Source organism: Scyliorhinus canicula, chromosome 17 (assembly GCF_902713615.1).
Source record: "Scyliorhinus canicula chromosome 17, sScyCan1.1, whole genome shotgun sequence".
Taxonomy (NCBI): domain Eukaryota; kingdom Metazoa; phylum Chordata; class Chondrichthyes; order Carcharhiniformes; family Scyliorhinidae; genus Scyliorhinus; species Scyliorhinus canicula.
Genome location: NC_052162.1, coordinates 95074255 through 95101607, shown reverse-complemented (window position 1 = coordinate 95101607; position 27353 = coordinate 95074255). Strand labels below are relative to the sequence as shown.

Genomic DNA, 27353 nt, shown 5'->3' with positions numbered 1-27353 from the left:
CTTGGCAGCGGAGAGCTCCTGACCGCTATCAAAAGGCACTTAATCATTTTTTGGAGCTGTTGACTCTCCAGGGAGCCACACTTAGAATTATTTTCATCACTGGGGAGCTGAGCTCGCTGTCCATACCAGCTCCTCAGAGATCGGGCCGCAATTTTGAAAGGGTGCCCCGATCTTCAAAGTGAGCTTGGGCGTCCCCCCACACCCCTGACCCATGGATAATACCCCCCCCCCCCTCCCCACACACACACACACACACACACACATAGGCACTACCCCAGGCACTACCCAAGTGAGGACACCCGGTTATGGGGTTGCTGAGGCCTCCGCCTTTCCAGGCCATTCCAAAACCCCTTTCCGGTGCCCCCCCACTTTCCATGAGGCAGCAAGGTAGCACAGTGGTTAGCACAGTTGCTCCAGGGTCCCAGGTTTGATTCCCGGCTTGGGTCACTGTCTGTGCGGAGTCTGCACGTTCTCCCCCTGTTTGCGTTGATTTCCTCCGGGTGCTCCGTTTTCCTCCCACAGTCCAAAGATGTGCAGGTTAAGTGGATTGGCCATGCTAAATTGCCCTTAGTGTCCAAAAAAGGTTAGTTGGGGTTACGGGATAGGGTGGAGGTGTGGGCTTGGGTAGGGTGCTCTTTCCAAGGGCCGATGCAGACTCGATGAGCCTAATGGCCTCCTTCTGCACTGTAAATTCTATTCTATGACCCCACCCTTCACCCCCCCCCCCCAACATTCCTAAGGTCCATTCATACTGGGCCATCACTGCCCCATCCTCGATACCCCCTCATCCCTCCTTTCACGGACATTGCTCCCCTCAGGCCCTAACCTATGGCTGTGTCACCCACCCTGGCAGTTCTCCTGCCAGCCTCACAGTGCCATCCTGACACCTTGGTAGTGCCAAGGTGCCCAGGTGCTAGGGGGAGAGCTAGGGTGCCACCCTGCCCTATTTTTGACCACCTAGGGTCCTCCAAATGCCTGGAGACCCCCTCTCCCACCCCCCAGTTGCTGTTCTGTCCAGTCCTCGTTTGTGTTAGATGCGGCTAGATCCCAGGAGGCTATTTGATTGGGCGACCATCTCATTAAAGATTGACCTCAAGTGGTGATTATTGGTTTCTCATCGGGCCAGGTGAGTTCCAAAATCCATCAACAGGAGCGAGCTGGTTCGATTGCAAATCATTTGGCGCCTGGCGAGGCTTCTCCTGCGACCTACCCGGCTCGCACGGATTCTCGCCAGGCCTGATGAGGCCGTTAAATCATGCCCAGTACCTTTGGCAGTGCAGCACCTTCTCCGAGCTGGACTTCCAACCTGAAATGTGTTCAAATCTGTGGAATGGGGCTCGGATCCACAACCTTTTTGACTAAAGGCCCTGATCAGTAAGTACCTAAGTAAGCAGCTACATAACAATGACTCGCATTTAGACAGCGTCTTCGATGTAGTAAATGACACTTTACAGGAATGAGAATCAGACAAAATGCGTCACTGAGCTCACCTAGTACTGGATGTTAGACAAGCAATCAAAGATAGTTGTGGGGTTGAGAAAGGTGATGGTGTCATCAGCGTACAAGTAGAATCTGACATATTTATACAGCATGCAAACACAATACTTCGTAGCAGGAGTAGGCCATTCGGCCTTTCGAGCCTGCTCCACCATTCAAGATCATGGCTGTTGTTCTCGTCTCAACTCCTCTTACCTTTCTCCCCACCATTACCCTTGATTTCCATGTCCATCAAAATCCTGTCTAACTCGGTCTTGAATAATTTCCTCTCTTCAGTCCTGCCTGAGGAAGAGGATTCCACATACTAATGACCCTCAGAGAAACATTTCTCCTGATCTTCTATTCTTAAAGCTAGTTCTAGTCACCCTGACAAGTGGAACCATCCTACCCCATCAGATCTCTTTGGGATCTTATATGTTTCAATAATATCACCTCTCTTTCAATAATCCTTACCTCTTCCCCTCCATTAAGATGCTCATTAAAACCTACCTCTTTGATCAAGCTTTTGGTTCACTGAATCACAGAGGGGCCCCCGGGGCGGGAATTTTCCATGTCCCATTTTCAGCAGGCAGGAATGGCAGAGGGAGTGGAGGATCAAGTGGTAGATCCAAAATGGTTTTAATGCCGGTGGGATTTCCCTGCTCGATTGTCCCTGACCCCGTCAGTGACGTGATTTCCACCATGCAATGTTGGATACCTCATTACAACACATTTCAATATAATTAGTGGGCCTCCCCGCTGTAACACCCCCTCATCTGTGTTTGGGGGAGGGGGTATTTCTTTTATCTATTTTTAATCGCTTGTTGGCAAGGCGGGCTCACTCAGAGCCATTGTGATGCCAAGGGACCTGTCTCCTTGATTTTGTTTTGTCTCAATGTTTAAAAATATGGCAGGAAAGTTGGCAGTATGGCCAGCAGGCTGTGCTCCTCTTTTCCTGCCCGAGCTGACACTTAGGAAAAATGAGAGAAAATTCCACCCTGAATCGTTACAGCAAGGAGGCCATTCAGCTCACCGATTCTGCACTGGCTCCTTGTGTGAGCATTCTACCTAATCCCATACCCTACCTTATCCCCGTAACCATGCACATTCCTTCTTTTCCGATATCAACCCAATTTTCTTTTGAATACCTCTGTTGAGCCTGCTTCCACCCCCCTCAAGTGAGACCTCAAGTAGTCCCAAAGGAAGTTTGGTCCAGACTACAACCAACTTTTGGGTGAAAATGCATCACATCACTGTTACTCCTTTTCTGCCAATGATTTTGAGATCTGTGCCATCTAGTTCTTAATGCTCTTCTGAGAAGGAGCAGTTTCTCACTATTTACCCTGACCATACCCATCATGACCTGGAATGCCTCTATCAAGTCGCCTCTAAGCCACCTGGGTGGGGGAGGGGAGGGTGTCGGATATCTACCAGGAACTACAGGAGGCGGAGGAAACCCCGGTGGAGGAGCTCAAGGGCAAGTAGGAGGAGGAGCTAGGTGAGGAGTTGGAAGCGGGTCTGTGGGCAGAGGTCCTGGGCAGGGTTAATTCCTCCTCATCATGTGCCAGGCTCAGTCTAATTCAATTTAAGATGGTCCACCGGGCACACATGATGGCAGCGAGAATGAGCAAGTTTTTTGAGGTAGAAGACAGTTGTATGAGGTGCAAGGGCAGCCCTGAAAACCATGTCCACATGTTTTGGGCATGGCCGGAGCTTAGAGTGTTCTGGCAAGGGTTCACGAGTGCAATGTCCAAGGTGCTTAACACACGGGTGGTGCCGAGTCCAGAGATAGCGATCTTTGGAGTGTCAGAAGACCTGGGAGTTCACGGGGCGAAAGAGGCTGACGTCTTGCCTCCCTAATAGCCCGGAGACGGATTTTATTAATGTGGAGGGACTCGAAGCCCCCCGAGTGCAGAGACTTGGGTTACCGACTTGGCTGGGTTTCTCAGCCTCGAGAAAATAAAGTTTGCCTTAAGAGGGTCTACGCTAGGGTTTTCTCGGACGCGGCAGCCATTCGTCGACTTTCTCGGGGAAAATTTAAACAGCAGCAGCAGCAATCCCTAGGGGGGGGCGTGGGGGAAGTGTTTCATTGGGATGGTGTGGGGAGACTGGGTCGCGTGGGGTAATGTCTATTTAATTGGTATTGTATATTCTCTTTTTGCACTATGTTAATGTTCACTCTAGTTTGTTTTGTTATTATGGTTACTACTGTTTTATTATGAGAAATTCTGCAAAACCTTAATAAAAATACTTTAAAAAAAAAAGTCTCCTCTAAGTCTTCTTTTCGCCAAGGAAAACAGTCCCAACCTTTTCGATCCCTCTTCACAGCTCCAGTTCTTTATCCCTGGAAACATTCTTGTGAATCTCCTATGTCTCCTCTCCAATATCCTCACATCCTTCCTCAATTTTGGACACAGTGCGCCAGATGAGGCCTAACCAGTGGATGTTGCAGGTTCAACATGGCCTCCATGCTCATGTACTCAAATGACCCTATTAATAAGGCCGAAGATCCTCTATGCTTTATTAATTGCTCTCTCAACCTGCCCTGACACCTTCAATGATAAACGTAGATATATACTGAGGTCCTTCTGTTCCTGCACCTACTTTAGAGTTTCTCCATTTATTTTATATTGTCTCTCCATATTTTTCCTGCCGAAATGAATCACCTCACACCTGACTGAACTTCACCTGCCACTTTGTGTGCTTAATCCACCAACATGTCTGTGTCCTTTTGAAATTCAAGTCTATGCTTATCACAGGTGAAAACATTACTAATCTCTTATCGGCAAATCTTGAAATCCTGCCCTGAACACCACAGTGCAGGTCATTAACGTACAATAGGAAGAACAAGGGTCCCAACACTGACCCCTGGGGAACTCCACTACAAACATTCCTCCAATATGAAAAACAACAACTTATCACTACACTGTTTCCTGTCTCTCAGTCAATTTCTTATCCAAATGCCTAATTTCTATTTTATTCCATGAGCATGAATTTTGCACACAAGTTGTGTGGCACTGTATCAAATGCCATTTTTAAAACCATATACACCACATCAACAAGAATGCCCTCATCAACCTTCTCTGTTGCCTCATCAAAGTTAGTTAAACATGATTTTCCCTTGATGAATTCATGCTTACTTTCCTTTATGATCCTGCACTTGTCTAAGTGACTCGTGATTTTTTCCTGAACTCATGGGCGTGATTTAACGGGAAAAGTTCCAAGTGCCATATCGGCCGAGTCTTCCTGAATGCTTCCCGACGGCCGTGCCTGCAAGACCGCGACCTGTATTTAATGGAACTTAGTGCGGAAAATGATCCACCACAAGCTTCACCGTGGAACTGACTGTTCCGACAGGTGATTCGCCGGCAGCACCGCGCTCCGGACTCACTCCCAGGCAGCACAAGACCATGGCACGTAGACCTGCTCCATGCTACTGGGATGCCGACCTGGCCAGGCTGCTGGACATCATGGACGCAAGACTTGAAACCCTGCTCCCCCAAGGGAGTAGGAGGACCAGCAACAGGGCTGCAAATGCCGCCTGGGAGGCAGTGGCAACGGCAGTCAGTTCGGACAGCGTGACCAGAAGGACCACTGTCCATGTTGGAAGAAGACAAATGATCACCACCGGCCTGCAAGGGTAAGTTAACACTGGCCCCCGGCATCACTCCCGCCTGCCATCCCCCTCCCACCAAGCTGGCAACGTGCACACCCCCAGCACAACCTGGCACCTACCAGCACAACCGCACCATGCCCAGGAGTGGTGCCCACACATGACACCTGCCATAGACTCCCCCCACCCTCCTCCCAGGATGCCTCAAGCACGCGGCTCAGCAGGAGAAGAGATATAGGAATATCTCTTATTGCAGATAAGAGATTAGTAATGTTGTCACCTGTGATGAGCATAGACTTGAATTTCAAAAGGACACAGACATGTTGGGCAATCGTAATGGACTGGAAAAGACCCAGGCGGACAGCAGGGTTCCGACTCCTCATACCCAATGAAGAGCAGCTCTCGAAGATCGTGCCGTTGGCTGAGGAGACAGAGCGGTCACTGACAGCGAGGTTGGGCTGTACCGCAGAGGTGAGATTCCACGACTACTTCACCCAGATGACAAAATGATCCTTTCCTCTCACTGACCACATGTCCATTCTCTCGCAGCATCGCCACCTGATGGGGCCGGGCCATCCACAGTCACCCCGCCCCCGGAGAACAGCTCCGAGGGGACCCCCAACCACGTGTCACAGGCCTTCCACCAGCGCAGAAACACATGCTTCAGTGGGGACAGGATTCTAGGATTCTGGGGCACAATCTGGTGAGCACCACAGTCGCTGATGCACATCAGTTGGAGGCAGCAACATCCAAGGGAGTCAGCATTCGGAGGTCTGCTGGAGAGCAGGACTCAGCTGGGTGCCAGTCAGATGCTGAGCCTCTGGGCCAAGGTTACCCCAGAGCTGATGCAGGCGCGAGGACACGGTCATGAGATTCAGGAGGGGATGTCAGTGAGATTCTAGCGAGTGCATAACCGATTGGAGGAGTTACAAAGGCTATGGGCGCAGGAGATGGTTCGGCTTACGGGCAGCAAGGAGGCCAACACGGCTAGGGTAGCGACCGCAGTGGAAAGCCTAGAGAACGATGTTAGCATCATGAGTAGTGGTGTCCAAGGTGCGGCTCAGTCAGTGTCACTCATGGCTGAGGGCTTCAACATCATGGGACGTGTCCCAGAATGCAGGTGGGCATTGCCGAGGCAATATGCAGTGGGCACACACGTGCATGATCCGACAGTGGTGATCACATGGGAATTGAACATTCAGGGAGTGGAAGTTCTTCCTGTTTAAGAATGGCACTCCCTGATGCCCCATATGCACAAGGTGGTATGCGGGCAATCTATTACCCTCCTGGACCTGGGGCACCCAGCAATGGCGGAGAAGCCTACTGGCCAGGCATCTTGATGGGCCTGGTCCAGCTCAAAGGTAATATAGTGAGCTGCCCAGGCAGACTGGGCATCCATGACTTCACGGATGAACTATAGGCTGTGGCTTGGGAAATGCCGCACTAGACTCTGCTCAAGCCCTGGAATAAACCCGTTGCATAAATGTTCAAGGATCAGGTGACCTTCATAGCCACCGGGAGCAGATGTCCTCCTCCACGGACTGCCAAGTCCGCAAGAACATGGCACCCAGGTTCCGCACTGTCTTCTTGTTGGGATGGAGCCTCCTGCAGCCCGTCATCTCCTCGAATGACCACCACCTGATCACCTTGGGCCGTTGCTGGCGTCCCTCTCTGGGTTCCTCCTCGGCCTGATGGGCAGTCAGGTCTGCAGGATGTGGGGCGGCCCCCTGCTCATGGGGTGCTGCCTCCAGCCTGCATCGGCACTGCCACCTTCTCTGGCGTTTGGCCATCTGGGCTGCCACCAGCACCGCGAGGGCGGTCACTGCGGAGTCAACAACGTCATTCACCTTAGTTGCTATAAGGAATTGGAGGAGAAAGACTGACGATCAGTTAGGGCTGCGCCCCGGGACCCCATGTCTCCCCCGACCCTTACGTGTCCCCCCTTCTCTCAGAGTACCATCCACCGAGCCAGTTGTACTCGAGGGCCCCGCTCTGCATATTCACCCCTGGTCACAGCAGGAGCCCCTAGACCCCTGATACCACACCCCTGCCAGGCACATTAGGGAGACTATGCTCAGGTGCCCTCCTCTGATTCACACACTCCCATCTGGTTGCGGAGATGTCCCCACGGCTGAAGCCCAGCTCTAGCGTGTTTGATTGTTGGCTTCTGCCTATGTGGAGCTGATGGGTTCAGGCAAAGTTTCCAGGCCACACAGTTTGATTGGAATACTGGACAGTAACACTCGTCTGAGACATGGCACAAGTACCCACAAGAATGCACTTGAAAATATTTTGTTTATTAAACGGTTAACAGTTATAAAGATTTGAAAATCAACTCCGTAACATTCCACGTATCACACTGAACATTAAACAAGGAGACATCATCGCTCCATATTGGTTCCAATACAAAGCTCTATCAGCACATTTTCACAACAAAAATAAACATACAGTATCATCTCGCAGGTTCCTCAACAGAAATGGAGGATAAGCTTGAGAATGTGTTATTGTGTCCAGGACTTTGCCATCGAAATGATCTGTCCATCAATGCATTACTTATTCCACGTATCAGTGCCATTCTCCGGCCAGGGGTCACAGCTGTGCAGGCCCTCCCACCCGGCCCAATCTCACTGGAACCAAATCCTTGCATCCACATAGTCCACCGATGCTCAAGGTGCTGTTGAACATCCTTGACCTCCAGCGTGTCAGTTACTTGCAGCACTCACCAGACCAGCAACAAGAGTATCGGCAATCTGCAAAAGCATTTCTCCAACAGGGTCATCAGGTGGCTCATTCGGATCAATGTCGTGCATCATATCCCGCAGCGTCTTCTTGCCTCAAACTGGATTGCCTTCTGGACCCATACGTCCCCCTGAGCGTGGTGTTCCAGGACCCAGGTATTTTAGAAAGATTGTCCTTCTTTCCTGCTACAGAAAAGGAAGGAAACAGCAACAGCAGCCTCCAGGCATCTGCAGCCACAACTAACAATTTCTTATTCGCAATAGCCTTCAGCTATTGGGCTGGTTTAGCACAGTGGGCTAAACAGCTGGCTTCTAATGCGGAACAAGGCCAGCAGCGTGGGTTTAATTCCAGTACCGGCCTCCCCGAACAGGCGCCAGAATGTGGCGACTTAGGGCTTTTCACAGTAACTTCACTGAAGGCTACTTGTGACCAGAAGCGATTATTATTATTATGATGATTATTAGCTGTGCAGCCTGCTCACAGCCAAAGGAAATTAAAGTGACCTTCAACACATCACCACAAATAGAGCCTTGGAAATGTTTGGCAGGACAGACAAACAGCAGTAGTTGCTCCAGTTACAGGTATGCACAATATTGGAGGATGGCTTGTAGACCCCACAGATGGCAAGGGGTGATCTCCGATCTATGATGCCCAGCGCCCGCCCAAACCTCTCCCCCCCCACCCACCCCGTGCTCCTGGGCTGCATGCCGAGGGTTGGAAATAGCTACTCACCTCCTCCGCTCCTCTGAGCAGCCATTGCGCTAGCTTCACCTTTTTAAATAGGAGTGCTAAATGACGCCTGCGCGACCTCTCACTGAGGAGCAAGTTAGTTTCTGGGAGGCTGTTAGATTGAGCTTCCATCTCATTAACGGGATGGAGATGGATCTTAATTGGTGTCAACTGGCATCTCACCATGTCTGGATGGGATTTACCAACGGGAGCAGCCAGGTTAGATCGCGAACTGAAATACTCCCAGCGCAGATCCCGATTTTGGCCTCTCATGCGATTTAACCGGCGCACCCGGATCCGTCCTGGGCACAAGGCGGCCGTGAAATCGCGGCCATAGTTTCCAGAAGTTTCCTGACCACTGACGTCAAACTGACCAGTCTGACTTTAGCCTTGCACTCCTTTTTGAACAGTCTTAATATGGTCGCATGTGGCTCGGTGTCACATTTTGTCTGATGACACTCCTATGACGTGCCTCGGGACACTTTACAATATTCAAGGGTCGAGATAAAGGTACATTGCTATCATTGAGATAACCAGACAGTTAGATATCCTGTTTTAATTGAAAGTCTTGTGAGTACATTGGGCAAATGCATACAGATAGCAAGTGTAAGAAGTGAAGGAAAAGTTTGGTAAGCCAACAGTTGCGAGAAGAACTTGCATTACTATAGTGCCTTTCATGACGTCAAGTAGTCCCGAAACATTTTACAACCAATGAAGTGCTTTTGAAGTGGATTGCAGTTGCAATGCAGGCAATATGACAGCCAAATTGTGCACAGTAAGATCCCAAAACAACAGATTATCGGTTTTAGTGTTGTTGGTTCGGGGAATTATTAGCTGGGGAGAACTTCCTTGCACTTTCTCAACATAATGCCATTGGATCGTTTGTATCCACAGGGAGATTTTGGATTCTGAAAGGCCTCCCAGTTCTTTATGAATTGCACTAAAGTTATTTCTGTTCTTTTGCAATCACTATTTCTCCTTATGCTATCATGTATCTTGAACATTGCAAGGGATAGTAAATTTGTGATGTTAGATTCCAGGCAAATGTATGTACTGTCATTTTCTGAATAATATACCCTGTGATTTTCATGAATGAAGAATCAAAACTGCCTGATCGCTATGAATAATACATAACTAGGATTTTGCAAGACTGTAATCAACGTGTCATTATTCTGGGGAGATGATAATCTGGGTTCGAGCTATGGACATCTGCTGCACAAGGCTGGGGGTCCATTTTGAGGATGCCACAATCATGGAGGATTCCTGCACTTCCTGCCTATTATATGTTTCAGTATATAATACACATACCTGGACCATAAAAACTAAAATAGTCATCCCATAAAGGTTTTGGCTGGTAAAAGGACTTAAACCTTTGTGACAGAAACATGATCAATACATTCTCTCTGGGACCTACTTAACGACTAAAAAAAATGTTGATTTGTTGCCGCATATAAAATACACCCTAACTTCCAGATCAGTTTCTAGAGAAAAAACAGTGAAAAATACAGTAGTAGTGAATTCATGATGTTCAATGATTAGGGAATTTGTGACACTATATTAACGAGCAAATTTGTGATGTAGAACATAGAATTTCCCCTGCAGTGCAGAAGGTCTGCACCAGCCCTCAGAAAGACCACTCTACCAAACCCACTTCCCCACTCTATCCCTGTATAGAACATAGAATCCCCCCTACAGAACATGAATGATAATACCTCAAGCATTCGGTTTCCGATGCGACTTAGATTGGCTGCTTGAAGTATAATGCGTATTTACATATCATAGAATTGTTTTACAGAACAGAAGCATTGGGCCCATCATGTATGTGCTAGCTCTTTCAAACAACAATCCAGTTATTCTCAGTAATCCACCCTTTCCCCATTTCCCTACATTTTGCTCCCTCTTTCAAGTATTTATCCCATTCCCTATTAAAGGCTACTATAAATCTGTATTCCCCCTCTATCAGTCAGCATTTTCCACATCCTAACCATTGGTTGCATCATAAAGTTTATCCCAGTGCCATCTTGGAGACTTTTGCCCATCCCCTTTATCCAGTGCCCTTTATTTATTGCCCAATGAGACCCTGGAAATATTTTCTCCGTATCTATTGTTCTGTCTCTAGGCTCCTCCTATCCCTGGATCTGCATAAGGCTCCTGGGTGATTAGCTCTCCAGATAGCTCCTTCTGGTGCAACGCTACTCTGGAACACATCCTTTGTCTTCTCTCCCTTTGATCTTTTTCCTGCCCCACTATTTGAGTTTTCCTGCTTCTAACAGTGAGTGCATTTTAGCCTCAACAATGAGTTAATGTTAATTTAAACTTATATCTCCCACTCCCCAATCCATACTTGCTGTCTGCTTTCCTCACAGAGCTCTGGTTATTTTTTCTCAAATTTGACTTGGATTTTCTGGACATTTCTGAACATGTCTGGTATCATAATTGGTTCCAAGTTGAGCTTTTAACTACATAGTTGTGCCATCAATAAGATCACATTTTTCTACTTCCAAACTGAAGGAAATCAGCATTAGAATGGAAATGTGTTCGGGAAATTGATAGGATTGAAGGCCAATAAATGCCCAGGGCCTGATAATCTACATCCAGAGTACTTAAGGAAGTGGCCATAGAAATAGTGGATGCATTGGTGGCAATCTTCCAAAATTTAATAGACTCTGGAACCATACCTACAGATCGGAGGTAGCTAATGTAACCCCACTATTTAAAAAGGAAGATAGGGAGTTGTAGACCAGTCGGCCTGATGTCGGTAGTGCGGAAAATTCTAGACTCCATCATAAAAGATTTAATAGCAGAGCACTTGGAAAACAGTGGCAGGATCAGACAGTGAGCATGGATTTATGAACGAGAAATCATGCTTGACAAATCTAGTGAAACATTTTGAGGATGTTTCTTCAAGAGGTGTTCCAGTGTGACTTGGACAAGCTGAGTGAATGATTGACTTTACAGTGCTGAAAGAGACCACTCGGCTCATCGAGTCCGCACCGGCCCCCGGAAAGAGCACCCCACCCAAGCCCACACCTCCACCCCACCCCGCAACCCAGCAACCCCACCCAACCCTTTTTTGGACACTAAGGGCAATTCAGCATGGCCAATCCACCTAACCGGCACATATTTGGACTATGGGAGGAAACCTGAGCACCTGGAGGAAACCCACGCACACACGGGGAGAACGTACAGACTCCGCACAGACAGTGACCCAAGCCGGGAATCGAACCTGGGACCCTGGAGCTGTGAAGCAACTGTGCTAACCACTATGCTACCGAGTGGGCAAATGCATGGCAGATACAGCATAGTGTGGAGTTAACCACTTTGGCTGCAAAAACGAAAGGCAGATTGTTATCTGAATGGCTATAAAATGAGAGGAGAAGAACGTGCAATGAGATCTGGGTATCTTTGTACACCAGTCGCTGAAGGTAAGCATTCAGGTGCAGCCGAAAGGCAGTAAAGAAGGCAAATGGTATATTGGCCTTTATAGCGAGAGGATTCGAGTACGGGAGGAGGGATGTCATTATGTAATTATTCAAGGCCTTGGTGAGACCACATCTGGAATATTGTGCCCTTATCTGAGGAAGGATGTTCTTGCGATAGAGGAAGTGCAGCGAAGGTTTGCCAGACTAATTCCTGGGATATTGGGACTGACATATGAGGAGGCATTGAGTCGCTGGAGTTCAGAAGAATGAGGGGAGATCGCATGGAAACTTATAAAGTTCTAAAGGGAGTAGTCAGGATAGATTCAGGAAGGATGTTCCCGATAGGGGCAGCACGGTAGCATTGTAGGGGCAGCACGGTAGCATTGTAGGGGCAGCACGGTAGCATTGTGGATAGCACAATCGCTTCACAGCTCCAGGGTCCCAGGTTCGATTCCGGCTTGGGTCACTGTCTGTGCGGAGTCTGCACATCCGCCCCGTGTGTGCGTGGGTTTCCTCCGGGTGCTCCGGTTTCCTCCCACAGTCACAAAGATGTGCAGGTTAGGTGGATTGGCCATGATAAATTGCCCTTAGTGTCCAAAATTGCCCTTAGTGTTGGGTGGGGTTACTGGGTTATGGGGATAGGGTGGAGGTGTTGACCTTGGATAGGGTGCTCTTTCCAAGAGCCGGTGCAGACTCGATGGGCCGAATGGCCTCCTTCTGCACTGTAAATTCTATGATAGTGGGGGAGTCCAGAACGAGGGGTCACACTCTTTGAGGATATGGGGTGGACCATTTAGGGCTGAGATAAGGAGATATTTCTGCGCCGAGAGACTGGTGAGCCTGTGGAATTCACTACCACAGAAAGTAGTTGAGCCCAAAGCATTGGAGTGAATTCTCCCCTGTATCCCCCCCAATCGCCTCCCCCCGCCCCAGCCAAAGCCCCCTCGGCCAGCAGGACGTGCCCCCCACCCCGCCTCAGGTTTCTGAGTTAGATGATCAGCCATGATTATAATGAATGGTGGGGCAGGCTTGAAAGTTGAATGGCCTCCTCCTGCTCCTATTTTTTTATGTTTTGATGTTTCCATAACATTTCCCCCTCTCACTGCCCTTCCTCAGCTCTTCTGCTGCTGAAACCTTTTGTTAGCTCCTGACTTTATTCTAATAGACTTCTGGTCAGCCTCCCACATTCTACCATTCATAATCTTGAGGTCATTGAAAGCTCTGCTGCCCATGTCCTAACTGGCATCAAATGCCGTTTGCCAATCACGCCTGTGCTCCTTGACATACATTGGCTCCCAGTTAAGCAACCCCTCAATATTAAAACTCTTGTGCTTGTTTTCCAAATTCCTCCAAGAGCCTCTCTTCTCCCGAACATCCTCCAACCCCCTGAGATATCTGCCCTCTTCTAACCCCGGCCTCTTGAGTATCCCCAATTATAATCACGCAACCATTGGCGGCTGTGTCTTTAACTGCCCAGGCCGTTAGCTCTGGAATTCCCTTCTAAAACCTCACGTCATCTCTACCTCTCTTTCATCTTTCCAAAACAATCCATGAAACCTATCTCTTTGACCCTCTACTCTAATATCTCCTACAGTGGTTCAGTGTCAAATTTTATTGATAACATGCCTGTGGAGCACCTTTGGAGTCTCTATTAAATTAGACAGTGTACAAGTAAAACCCATTGTTGTAGTGGCACTCCATCTAAACCTTTCAAACACCTCCACCAAATATCCTCTTCGCTTTCTCTGCTCGAAGGAAGAGAACCCCATTTTCTTCAGTCTATTTGAGCAACTGCAGTCACTCATGTTTGCAACTATTCTATTAAATGTGTTCTGTACTCTCTCCAAACCCTTCACTGAAAACCCAAGTGTTCACAAGCAATTTCCGTGACCTCTGCCGCACATCTCGTCACGAAGCAGGTCTTCATCCATTGTGCACTGATGCACAAGGCATGCATGCTAATGTGACCACAGTAAAGAACTTAATAAATAGGAACGGGGTAGACCATTCTGACCCTCGAGCCTGTTCAGCCATTCAATATGATCATGGATGATCTTCTGCTTCAACTCCATTTTCCTGCCCGCTCCTCATATCCCTCAATTCCCAGAGAGAACAAAAATCTGTCTGTGTCAACCTTAAATATATTCAATGATGCAGTACCCACTATCCTGTGTTATCATAGAATCCCACAGAATCCCTACAGTGCAGAAGGAGGCCATCCGGCCTATCAAATCTGCACCGACCGTCTGAAAGAACACCCTACCCAGACCCACTCACTGGCCCTATCCCCGTAAACCCATTAAACTTAACAAGCACATCTTTAGACTGTGGGAGGAAATTGGAGGAAACCCACACAGGCAATAGGAGAAGGTGCAAAATCCTTGCAGACAGTCACCCAATCGAAATTGAACCCAGGTCCCTGGCACTGTGAGGCAGTAGTGCTAACCACTGCGCCACTGTATCGAATTCTAAAGATTCGTACTCGTTGAGTGAAGAAATTCATCATCACAGTTCTAAATGATCCTAAATATCCTTATCCTGAGACTGTGCCCATGCTTACCATTCCCCGGCCAGTGGAAATAATCTCTCTGTACCTACCCTGCAAAGCCCCTTCACAATCTTGTATGGTTCAATGAGACCAACACGGATTCTTATAAGATTCAGGAAATATAGGCCCAATTTACTCAACCTACCCATCATAGAATAATCCTCTCACACCTGAAACCAATCTAATAAATGCTTGCTATGCCACCTCCAATGCAAATATATCCTCCCTTTTAAATGGAGATCAAATTGCACAAATTACTCCAGGTTTGGTATCAGCAAAGTCCCGTACAATTGTAATAACATTTCTTCAGTCTTGTCCTCCATTAAAGGGCAAAATGCTATTTGCCTTATTAATTGCTTACTACACTTACTTGTTAATTTCTTGTGTTCCTTTTACCAGTACTCTCAGAGCATCTGAACATCAACATTTACAAGTTTAAAAACTTTGCAAAAAATATCCTGCTTTTTCTCTTCTTACGACCAAGTGATTAACCTCACATTTTCCCACATTATACACCATTTGCAACTTTGTTGCTCACTCACTTTACCTGTCCATATCTCTTTGCAGCTTCTTTGTTTCTTCCTGCCAGCTTGCATTCTCACCAAACTTTGTATTTTCAGCAAACTTTGATGCATTACTCTCTGTCTCTTTTGTCTAAGCCATTGATATAAACTGTAAATAGTGGACACCCCAGCACTGATGCTTCCAGAACTCCACTTATTACATGTTGCCAATCTGAAAATTGTCGATTTAGAACATAGAACATAGAACAGTACAGCACAGAACAGGCCCTTCGGCCCTCGATGTTGTGCCGAGCAACGATCACCCTACTCAAGCCTAACGTATCCACCCTAAACCAGTAACCCCTCCCCCAATTAACCTTACGTTTTAGGACACTAAGGGCCTAGCATGGCCAATCCACCTAACCCGCACATCTTTGGACTGTGGGGGGAAACCGGAGCACCCGGAGGAAACCCACGTACACACGGGGAGGACGTGCAGACTCCGCACAGACAGTGACCCAGCCGGGAATTGAACCTGGGACCCTGGAGCTGTGAAGCATTTATGCTAACCACCATGCTACCGATTTACTTGTTTTCTATGCATTAAGCAATCCTCTATCATCGTTAATATATTATCCCCCATTCCATGAGCCCTTAAATATTGGCCGCGATCTACCGGCGGCGTTGCACCTTCGCTCAAGCGCAACGTGGCTGGTAAATGCTGGGAGAAGCCCCTTGCGGGCTTCCCGGCAGTCTTTACGCCTCGCAGGATATACCCAAGTCCCACAAGGCATCGGAATCAGAATTCCACCCAAAAGGGGTGCAACCAAATGGCATGTGCCCAAGTCAGGTTTAGACCCTCTTCGGCACACTTACCCAGGATCTACCGCCTCCTGAGATCTCCCAGCCTCCCCAGGGAGGCCCAAAGAAACATGGACTGGCACCCCGGGGGGTCTCCCAGGCCACTGGAAGCCCCTGGGTGGTCAAGGATAGCGCAGGGTGGCCCCATGGCTCTCCCCTTGGAACGCGACACCATGGCACTGCCCAGCTGGTGTCTTTGCACTGCCAAGCTAGCAGGAACACTGCCATAGTGGCATTGCAAGGGTGCCTAGGTGGCACTGCCAAGGTTCAGGGGGGCCATGTGCATGAAAGGATGGTGGAGGGAATTTTGAAGGGTGTGGAAGGTGCCGGGCAGGTAAGTAGAGGTCTCTGGGCGGTTGAGTGTGGTGACAGGTGGGTGACCTGGAATTGGGGTGCTGTAAGGGAACAGTGGGGTGCCTGAAGAGGGGAGAGCCCCAAGGGACCACACAGCGAAGTGTCCTCACTTTGGGGGAGCGGGGGGTTGCAGGGTAGTGCCTGAGTGTGTTTGGGGGGGGTGACATGCCCATGGGTGGGAGATGTGGGGGACCGGTAATCTCATTAAAGAGCAGGGCACCCTTTCAAAATGACGGCCCAATCTCTGAGTTCAGCTGTCCAATAATGAAAATGGTCTGAGCTAAACCAGTGAGAAACCCCTCATGACCCAAAAAAGTGACTAAGTGATGTTTGATAGTGGTGGGAAACTCACTGAACTTAAAAATGTTTCCATTAAATTCTGCCCATTATCTTTTTGTGTGGTATCTTATCGAATCCCTTTTGAAAATCTAAGTATATGACATCTACTGATTCCCCTTTATCAACCCTGCTAGATTTATCCTCCAATTCCCCTTTATCAACCCTGCTAGATTTATCCTCCAATTCCCCTTTATCAACCCTGCTAGATTTATCCTCCAATTATAATAAGACATTTGACAAACATGATTTCTGTGTTGACTTAATCTGAGCAGATTTCTAAATGCATTGTCAAGACTTCCTTAATAAGCATGTTACCAACAACTGATGTCAGGCTAATTAGCCTGTAGTTCTCTGCTTTCTCTCTCCCTCTCGTCTTGAGTAGCAGAGTTACATTTGATAATTTCCAATCCAATGGAACTATTTCAAAATCTAGGAAAATTGTAGCCAGTGAAACTATACTTTCTGCAGCTTTCTTTTTTTAAAACAACACTGGGACATTGGACATCAGGTCCTCGTAATTTTAGGGATTCTAGTACCTAATCCTTTTCTGATACTTTTTTTCTGCTGACAGGAAATACTTGAAGTTCCTCACTCTTATTAATCCCCTCAATTCCTGTTATATAATGAGTGTCTTCGACTGTGAGGACTTGTTAGACACAAAATATTTATTCAATGTCTCTATCATTCCCTACAAAAAATTCTCCTGTTTCTGCCTCTAAGAGACCAACATTTACTTTAGCTACTCTCCTCCTTTTAATATAATTTAATCTGTCGGGCAACAGAGGATGAAACAGATACAAATGACAGAATGTAGGAGCGGCGGACATTGACAGGAGTTGTAAATGTGAATCCAATCTCATTGCAAGATGGGACCGATTTTCAGGTTGCCGCTCGGGCATACACTGGCCGACTGCCTGTTATAGAAACAGCCTGGTTTTCATTTTTTTTGCTTGCTCTTATGGTTGTTTTATATCAAATTGTGCCAGCTTAATTTGCTAGCATGAGTTCACTAACATTAAATGTGCAGCAATGCAAACTGCACTTTTCACCAGATCAACGGGTAGAGTGGCCAATGCTCATCTCATAGTGGTGTTGCATTAAAACCTACTCTGTGTTATTTTAAGTCTGACATTGACTGTGTTAAAACAGGATAGAGAGGAATTTTGGGGTGAGTTTGTTTTAACAAATTTGTTGTCCTGTCTTGCCACAGACGTTCCTAACATTGGTATCTAATTTTTCCAGTAGCAATGCTACACCTGAAGATACAACAGATGTGTGCCCAAAGCAGAATATCCACATGTACAATCAAACACGTCAAGACAACCCAGATCATATCAATATAATCCACATTTTTAATTGAACGTCAGCCAATTAAAAATACAGACTGTGCACGCGTTTGGCTAATATCCCAAATTCCAAGTTTAAAAGCATGCTTGTATAACAATTGAAGAATTAGTCTGATAATGAATGACTCTTCCTTTTAATGCATTGCAACATGAACATTCATCACCACCATCACTTCTATTAAATGTTTTGCTTTCACCAGAGATACAGAATAGGAATAAAAATAATCTTCTGTTGCTTGGGTAAGTTCTCATTAGTTTGCAAGAGTATTTAAAATAAACTTACTGTTCTTTTCGTAACGTCTACATCTGTGTAACAAACATGCTGCTACTGAGTTCATCTATTGATAAAATGGGCATCTACAGTAGAAAAGATTTCAAATTAAAACGTGACTTTTAAAAGATGAACTTATCCTCGATATTAACACTCGCATCCTAGCGCTGACATTACATTAAACAGTGTGTGCAGTGAATGAATTAACTGACAATTTTTAAAGGGAAAAAAGTGGCACTAACATTATGCATAGATCGTAACACACACCGACGTCATGACTGAAGAATACTCATCTTAAAAACAATTTTCCTCGATTTACATTTAGCAAGCAGAAAGACTTTGAAATCTGTGCTGATTTTTTAAAGCAACAGCTCATTTGGAGCAGGAAATGTCAAATAAAAGCTATTTAAAGAGCCAAACCTGATTGGCTGTTGCTGCGAAGGGAGCGTTGGTAGGTGTTGTTGCGGACACAGTGGTGGGCGTAGCGCCGTGCATCATGGGTACTTTCAGTAGGGGACACCATGGAAGCGACAAACAGGATGGGTGCAGCGTTATGGTAACCATGGCAGCGTGTGGTGTGGATTGCGGGCGTGGCAGGTATCACAGCAACAAGCCATGTGACATCATCATGAAGGGTGACATCAGCATGCAATCATAGTGCAAAAAGCAAGACAGCATTGAAAGAAATTAAAAAAAACAAAAGAGAAAAAAAGGAGAAAGCTTATTACAATCAGAATTAAGGAGAACTTAAAACACTCTAAAAAGACTTTGTACATTATCAGGCACATAATGATGTATTTGTGTAATTATATAAAATAAAACACAGACTTTGAAGCAATGTGTTTAACAGGTATTCTGAACAAAATTCTGTTTGGAATTATTTAAAAAGCATGAAAAATAAAATATTGCAGTTCATTGTTAAAATTAATTAATGGGAACATAACAGTAACTACCTTTGAGGCATGTATGGAGAAAACCAGGTTGGATTAAAAATAAGGGAGACAGTTAATGTCCCAATATTAGTTGCATTTTTGCAACATCTAAAATGAAAGGTCACAGAAACGGGGTTTTGTTTACACTGCCACTCGTACATGCTCATTTATTTACACACACAAAATTACACAAACATTTATCAGCCACCCACTCAAAATCACTCTCGCAAGCTTGTTCGCGCACACACACACAAAAAAAACTGTGGATCGCCAAGTGGGGAGGACCTCGATAGGATGGCCTATGGCTGCCCACACACCCAGGCAGGCTGGAACGGGCTGTAGGTTTTTCTGCTGTTCTGTGCACACCTCCATTCAGTTAACTTGCTCCTTCATATTTTTTTCCCCCTATCGTCTCTGTTCCGAACCTGTGGATCCCGAAAATTCTGCCGGCAGTCACACACACTCACACTCTGGCTTTTACTGGTGGGAGACGTCCTACCAAGGGCCGATGAACATGGGATGCTCAATTTCAGTGATCTGCAGGGCAGGGCTGCATCTTATAGGAGGTTAATTAACAGCCACATGGATGGCTACCCCTCAAGGACATCAGATTGCTCCCAGAAACCTTTGGCCAACCAGAGGGCCACCATCACACCAGCTTCACCAGGAGCAATGGCCACTGCTGGGACTGCACCTAGAAGAGGAAGAGGCCGCAGCAATGGGCATGCACCCTCACATGGGGGCGGCACGGTGGCACTGTGGTTATCACTGCTGCTTCAAAGCTCCAGAATCCCGGGTTCAATTCTGGTCTCGGGCGACCCTGTGTGCAGTTTACGCTTTCTCCCGGTGTTTGCGTGGGTTTCCTCCGGGTGCTGCGGATTCCTCCCACAGTCCAAAGATGTGCAGGTTAGATGGATTGGCCATGCCAAATTGCCCTTTAGTGTCCAAAAAGTTTACTGGGTTACGGGGATAGGATGGAGGTGTGGGCTTAGGTCAGGTGCTCTTTCCAAGGGCCGGTGCAGACTCGATGGGCCAAATGGCCTTCTTCTGCACTGTAAATTCTATGACAACCCAAGAAATAGGGTCTGGGGATGCCAGGGTCTGTCTAACTGCACCCCCCCTCCATCCCCGCTACTGGGACCAGGGGGCCAGGAGGACTTATCTGGCAGTCTCTCCATGTGGTGGAGGGACCCAATTCCAGCCACTGGCTAAATACCAGCAGAGGAGTGAAGAGACCTTTAACTGGCCACTTAAATGATTCATTTGGGATCTGGATGGGATGGTCCACCAGTAAGTCCCTGCTTCTGGCAAGATAGCATGGTGACAGGAAAGAGACCAGCATGCAGGCCCTCACCATTTTCCAGGCTCCCCTGCCTCCTGGTCCATCTCCAGAGGACTGGCCAAATCTAGAACTCTGAGGAGGGTGTAGTAGTGAGAACAGGCTGAAAAGTTACACATAGGCCAGAAACAGTCTCATAAATCCCTGGCTGAAATCGATACAGGCCATCTGCAAAAGCACCCTCGTCAAAGCATAAATCTGTTATTGCAATATGGACTTTGATTACCCACTCCAAGGGCGCGATTCTCCGCTCCCCAGGCCGGGTGGGAGAATCGCGGGAGGGCCGCTCTAGCACCCCCCCCGCGATTCTCCGACCCACCCCCCAAAATGGCGTGTCGCGTTTTGCGACACGCCGCTCGGAGAATGGGCCGAGCAGCCCGACGATCTCGACCTGTTCACGCCGGCGGCAACCACACCTGGTCGCTGCCGGCGTGAACAGCGCGCGACAGGTAAGTGTGGGGCCTGTGGGGGGGGGGGGAGAGAAGAACGAAGACCACGGGCGTGCTTGTGAGGGGACTGGCCCGCGATCGGTGCCCACCGATCGTCGGGCCGGCGTCTCTAAGAGACGCACTCTTTCCTCTCCGCCGCCCAGCAAGATCAAGCTGCCACGTCTTGCAGGGCAGCGGAGGGGAAGGCGGCAACCGCACATGCGCGGCTGACGTCACTTAAGTGCCGCTGGCCGCGTCATTCTCGGCTACCGAGTTTCTCCCAACGCCGCTCCTAGCGGGCGAGGAGCGGCCTCCGACGCCAGCGTGAAACACTCCGGGTTTCACGCCGGCGTCAGCCGTTGCGGAGAATTTCGCCCCAAGTCTATGAATATGTAACAAACTTCCAGACACAGGTGATCAACTTTGCAGCAGGACGAAGAACAGACAAAAGAAGCCATCAGACTCCATAACGAGCCGCTGGGTGGTCAGACAATGGGGGCGATATTCTCCCCCCCACGCCGGGTGGGAAAACTGCCGGGACGCCGCGCGTGTCGCGCCACGCCACCCTGACACCTGCACGCGATTCTCCCGCCCCCCCAAAACCAGCGCCACGAGAATTGCGCCTGGCCGCACAGAGAATCGCAACAAACGGCGATTCTCCAGACCGGATGGGCCGAGCGGCAGACGAAAAAAATGACAGTCCCGCTGCCGCTGTTCACCCCTGGTCGCTGCCGGCGGGAACCGTGTGGGAACGCTGGGGCAGCAGCCTGTGGGCAGGGGGGGGGGGGGGGTGGGAGACTCTGATGGGATCTGGCACACGATCGGTGCCCACCAATAGGCGGGCCAGCCTCTCCCCCACCTGGCCTACCTCCTTCCGCAGCTGGCCGCAGAACCCGAGCACCATGTTGGTGAGGGGCCGGCGCGTGTAAGAAGTTTCCCGCGTATGCACAGGATGGCGCGGCCCAACCGCGCTTGCGCAGGAATGAACGGCCCCAACTGCGCATGCGCAGGAATGAGCGGCCCCAATTGCACATGCGCGGGTTGGAGCGGCGCCCCCTTGGCGCCGCGTAAGGAGGCTAGAGCGGCGTGAACCACTCCAGTGCCAGATTAGGTCGTGCCCGGGCACTGTTCGCGCTGTCGTGAAACGCGACAGCTTTCGCGCCGGCACTTAGTCCCAGGAGCGGAGAATCCCGCCCTGGGAGTTTCAGAGAACAATGGGTCTTGATTGAACCACCATGGATAAACAGGGGTATCCTGTCGTTTCCATTAACCAGTTGGGGTCTGGCTAGGACAGTAGTGGACATGTACATGTGACTCAATCCAAACTTCCCAGTATAAGAAAGCAGCATTGAACAGATCTTAAGCTCAACCATTGCAAGAAGAAAGGGCCCTGGGTTTTGAACCCAGGGAAGACATCCACATTGAGTGATTGAAGCCTGTCAACCTCCTTTACTACGTACGGGTAAAACCCAAAGCTCAGCTGTGAGTCGGAGTCATATTTTGTTGAGTAAGGGAATTGCGAAGAAAATGGTGTTAAACTGTGTACCTGTCTTGTCCTCTGTTCATCTCACAAATAAGGGCACCTGGGTAAAACGTTTGAGTAAGTAAACTGGTCGAACGCATCAGAGGTTTTAAAGGTACAAGAAGGGAATTTTGCAGACATGAGTTGGCATGGAAATTTGGATTGCAAGCCAGTGTGTCAGTTTGGCCGCACCATCCACAGCTAGCCACATTCATGGAGAAAGGACCTGCGGCAGAAGGGTTAATTGCCTGAAAGCAGGGATTTATCAATTGAGGGGGGAGGGCTAATGAGTATTTAGGCAAATTATCAGTGGCTGACTGGAATGTTTAAGTTAGTGCACACGTGCCCTGTGGAGTCAAGAACAGGCCATTTGCCCATAGGCGGTGCCTTAGTGGCAGACTGGGGAGCAGGAGCTCCTCCCAGGTTTGGAGGCTCTGTCCACCTGATTGGCCACAACTGGGGTTGCAGGTTGCCTGTTGTGGGGTTCTTCTTCTAAAATGCTGCCCATCTACTGATTCCATTTTGAAATTGTAAAGTTAAAAAAAGTAGCAGGGAGGACAACTCCATATTCAGGCTCTCTCTCTCTTATCTGGACAACAGGGGCGAAATTCTCCGACCCCCAGCAGGGTCGGAGAATCACCTGGGGCCGCCGAAAATCCAGCCCCCGCCGTGGCAGAGATTCTCCGCCACCCGGTAAGTGACGGCGGCGGGAATCGCGCCACTTCGATCTGCGAGGCCCCTGCAGCGATTCTCCAGCCCGCGATGGGCCAAAGTACCGCCGCTGGGAGGCCTCTCCTGCCGCCGAGGTTTGAACCACCTCTGGTGGCAGCGGGATCGGCGGTGCGAACGGGCCCCCGGAGTCATGGGGGGCAATCGGACCCCGGGGGGTGCCCCCACGGTGGCCAGGCCCGCGATTGGGGCCCCCCGCTCAGACTCCGGGCCAATGCCCTGGGTGCACTCTTTCTCTTCCACGACCGCCACGGCCTCCGCCATGGCGGAAGCGGAAGAGAAACCCACATCGCGCATGCGCCGCTGACATCACCGCCGGCGCATGCGCCAACCGGCGAAAGCCTTTCGGCCAGCCCCGCTGCCGGGGGCGCCGGTTTTTTGCGCCAGTCTTCTGGTGCCAACCGCTACGGCGCGGGGCTGGCCCCCAAAGGTGGGGAGAATTCCCCACCTTTGGGGAGGCACGACCCCAGAGCGGTTGGCGCCACTCCCCTACGCCGGGACCCCCCGTCACGCCGGGTAGGGGAGAATACCGCCCCTGGTTTCTACTATTCTTTTTCATGAGTTCATGGGATGTGGGAATCACTGGGTAGGCCAATATTTGTTGCCCATCCCTAATTGCCCTGGAGAAGGTGATGGTGAACCGCCTTCTTGAACATCTGCAGCAGCCCACGAGGTGCAGGTACACCCACAGTGCTGTTAGGAAGGGTGTTCCTGGATTTTGATCCCGCAACAGTGAAGGAACATTTATATACTTCCAAGTCAGGATGGGGTGCATCTTGGGAGGAGAGATTGTTGGTGGTGCTGTACCACGCATCTGCTGGTCTTGTCCTTCTAGAGGTCGCAGGTTTGGAAGGTGCTGGTGAAGGAGCCTTAGTGAGTTCCTCGTGCATCGTGTAGATGGCACATACTGCTGCTATTGTGCATCGCTGATGGAAGGGGTGGCAATCAAGCAGGTTGCTTTGTCGTGGATGGTGTTGAGTGTTGCTATCATATACAGTGCAGAAGGAGGCCATTCGGCCCATCGAGTCTGCACTGGCTCCTGGAAAGAGCACCCTACCCAAGGTCAACACCTCCACCCTATCCCCATAACCTAGTAACCCCACCCAACACTAAGGGCAATTTTGGACACTAAGGGCAATTTATCATGGCCAATCCACCTAACCTGCACATCTTTGGACTGAGAGAGGAAACCGGAGCACCCGGAGGAAACCCACGCACACACAGGGAGGATGTGCAGACTCAACACAGACAGTGACCCAAGCCGGAATCGAACCTGGGACCCTGGAGCTGTGAAGCAATTGTGCTATTCACAAGGCTACCGTGCTGTTATGGCTGCACTCATCCAGGCAAGTGGAGAGTATTCCATCACACTTCTGACTTATGTCTTGTAGATGATGGACAGGCTTTGGGGAGTCGGGAGGTGAATTTCTCACCAGAGGGTTCCTAGCTTTTGACCTGCTCCTGTAGCCACAGTATTTATATCGCTAGTCCAGTTCAGTTTCTGGTCAATGGTAAGGTGCAGGTTGACAATGGCCGATTCAGCGATGGTAATACCATTGAATTTCAAAGGAAGATGGTTAGATTCTCTCTTATTGGAGATGGTCATTGCCTTGCACTTGTGTGGCTCAAACATTGCTTGCCATTTACTAGCCGAAGCCTTAATATTGTCCAGGTCTTGATGCTTTAATATCCGAGTCGTCGTGAATGGTGAACATTCCACAAACTTCCACTTCTGACCTTATGGCGGAGGGAAGGTTATTGATGAAGCAACCAAAGATGGTTGGTGGATGGTTGGACACGACCCTTATGAACTCCCCTGTGTTGATGTCCTGGAAATTAGACGATTGGCTTCCAGCAACAGCAGCCATCTTCCTTTGTGCAAGGCTCTAATAAGCTCAGGTGCTGAGTGGTCCTTGAACCCAAACTGCGCACAGTGAACAGGTTTTTGTTGAGTAAGCATCTCTAGATAACACTGTTGATGGTATCTTGCATTGCTCTGCAGATGATGGAGAGGAGACTGATAGGATTGGATTGTCATGCTTTCTCTGTGCTCAAGACATGCCTCGGCAATTTTTCAGAGTTGGGTAGATGGCAGTTTGGAGCTGTATGGCACCTCCTACTGGCCTTCCAGCGTCAAGCAACCTCGCGACATCATTAACTGGACAGCGAGCCTGACTGCATTAATTGGCCAATTCCTGACTCTCATTTTGTCAGAATCCCAACCCAAAATGCATCATCCGCCCATAAAATCATGCATTTATTCGAAGAAAATCACAGACTCACACTCGCATACAGTCAAAATCGCACATTAACTCATTTGCATGTGCACACACTGATTTCCGTCAGCACCCACCCGCTCTCACAGCCGGTGCTGTGTTTGGGACTCAGAAATATAAATTGCTCTTCACCCGACCACTGGATGGTGCCTTCAGATTCCTAGGTTTTGAGATTTTGAGTTTTCTTCCCAAATTGTCTCCCTCCTCTATTAAGACCCTCCTTTAAACAATTTGCCAGGTGAAATGGGATGACGGTGCTTTTACAGACAGCTCATATTAATTCAACGGAAGGTAAGATGGGCAGCATTGCAGTTGATCGGGTCAGTTTGTCAATGAGCAGTTTAGGTTAAAATTGCTGTCTTGGTGGTGCCGAAAACATGAACAATTTTCAAGTGCTACTTTGGAAATTAGATGTATTGGTAACTAATGTCCACACAAATCCCTCAGCCATGGAAGGGTCTGATAATAAGCCAGATAAACAGCATCTACCCAGACTGATGTCTGAGCAACAGAGCAACTAGTTATTAAAATTGGGAGCTCGAATGTATACATCAGTTGTGTCCAAAGAGTTGAAGAGGTGTAGCCTGGAGCTCACCTGGTCTCTGGTTCACCAAATGGTTGCATATATTCACACTGTTTCAGTTCCGACTAGGAAGTATGTGAGAACGGTGTGCAATGACCTGGCCTCCGCTTGTCCCTTCCTTTCTCTGCCTCGTAAGGAAGCACTGCTTTTCCCCTGATATTGCTGCTCAAGGAAAATGCTTCACACAGACAGCACTGGATTCCTCCGTACTCTCCTTTAATTGCTATATTTTCTCCTCTACCACAACCTGCTTCCATTTTTCATACCACCTCTCCTCAGTTTTGAGGTCCTCTCTTCTCCCCCTTCCTATGGGTCACATTTCCCTACCCACTCCTTCGGTCTGTAACTCCCATTAGCAGGCCTGAGACAATTGCCCCTTTCGACTGAAATATGGTTATTTCATAAATTTGTTTTCACCCCCAAATAGAGCAGCATCAGCCTACTTTGCAGGGCAGAATCAGGCAACTTTTCAACAGCACCGAGGAGGACAAGGGCAACAGATGCATATGGACACCTCTGCCTCCTGTAAGTTCCCTGATGGAACCATCAATTCAGCAAACACGTGTAGTTGGATCTGAACAGAGGCTTTAATACACTTACAACAGAGCCAGCCTATTCGTCGTTGAACTCCAGATGACTGCAGGCTGGCTCTAAGGCACTGATCTTTATACATCGGTCCCAGGGGGAGGAGTCCTGGGCGGAGCCAAGGGAGGAACCCAGTACAAACTCTCGCGTACTCCCAGAGCGACTCCCCCTGGTGGTCGGATAGTGTAACTGCACTTACTTCTTTTTTTTCTTTTTTTTTAATATAAATTTAGATTACCCAATTATTTTTTCCAATTCAGGGGCAATTTAGCATGGCTAATCCACCTACTCTGCACATTTTTGGGTTGTGGGGGCGAAACCCACGCAGACACGGGGAGAATGTGCAAACTCCACACGGACAGTGACCCAGAGCCGGGATCAACTGCACTTACAATGGTGGATAGTGAACATATATACACGGAGTTATATTGGCAACTATATAGAGCATTGATCTTACAACGGGTAGATAACAAACATATATACATGGAGTGATATTGGCAACTATATATAGTGTGAATCACATTCACTACATTCCCCTCAAGTGTTACACACCATCCTGTCTTGGAAACATATCTCTGTTCCTTCACCTCCACTGGGTCAGAATCCCTAGCTAACAGCACTGGGTGCAAACCCTCTCCGTAGGGATTGCAGCGGTTCAAAAAGAAGGCCCAGCACCACCCTCCCAAGGGAAACTAGGCTTAGAACTCACTAAGTACCGAGAATGAATTTTAAAAAGCACATCAGCTGGATACATATAA

General features: G+C 48.6%; 1 protein-coding gene across 9 annotated transcripts in view; it reads right to left on the bottom strand.

Annotated features, from left to right (window-relative positions):
- The window catches only part of LOC119951896 (muscleblind-like protein 3), a 160944-nt gene that overhangs the window by 8873 nt on the left and 124718 nt on the right, over positions 1-27353 (bottom strand). For 8 of the 9 annotated variants that reach the window (XM_038775255.1, XM_038775256.1, XM_038775257.1 and 5 more), the window contains 2 exons: positions 18622-18704; positions 18214-18287 (listed from right to left, as the gene is read on the bottom strand). In XM_038775255.1, coding sequence (XP_038631183.1) covers positions 18231-18287; positions 18622-18704 — 140 coding nt within the window. In that variant the 3' untranslated portion in view covers positions 18214-18230. The remainder of the gene's footprint in view (positions 1-18213; positions 18288-18621; positions 18705-27353) is intronic. The other variant, XR_005457709.1, reaches the window with a different exon arrangement.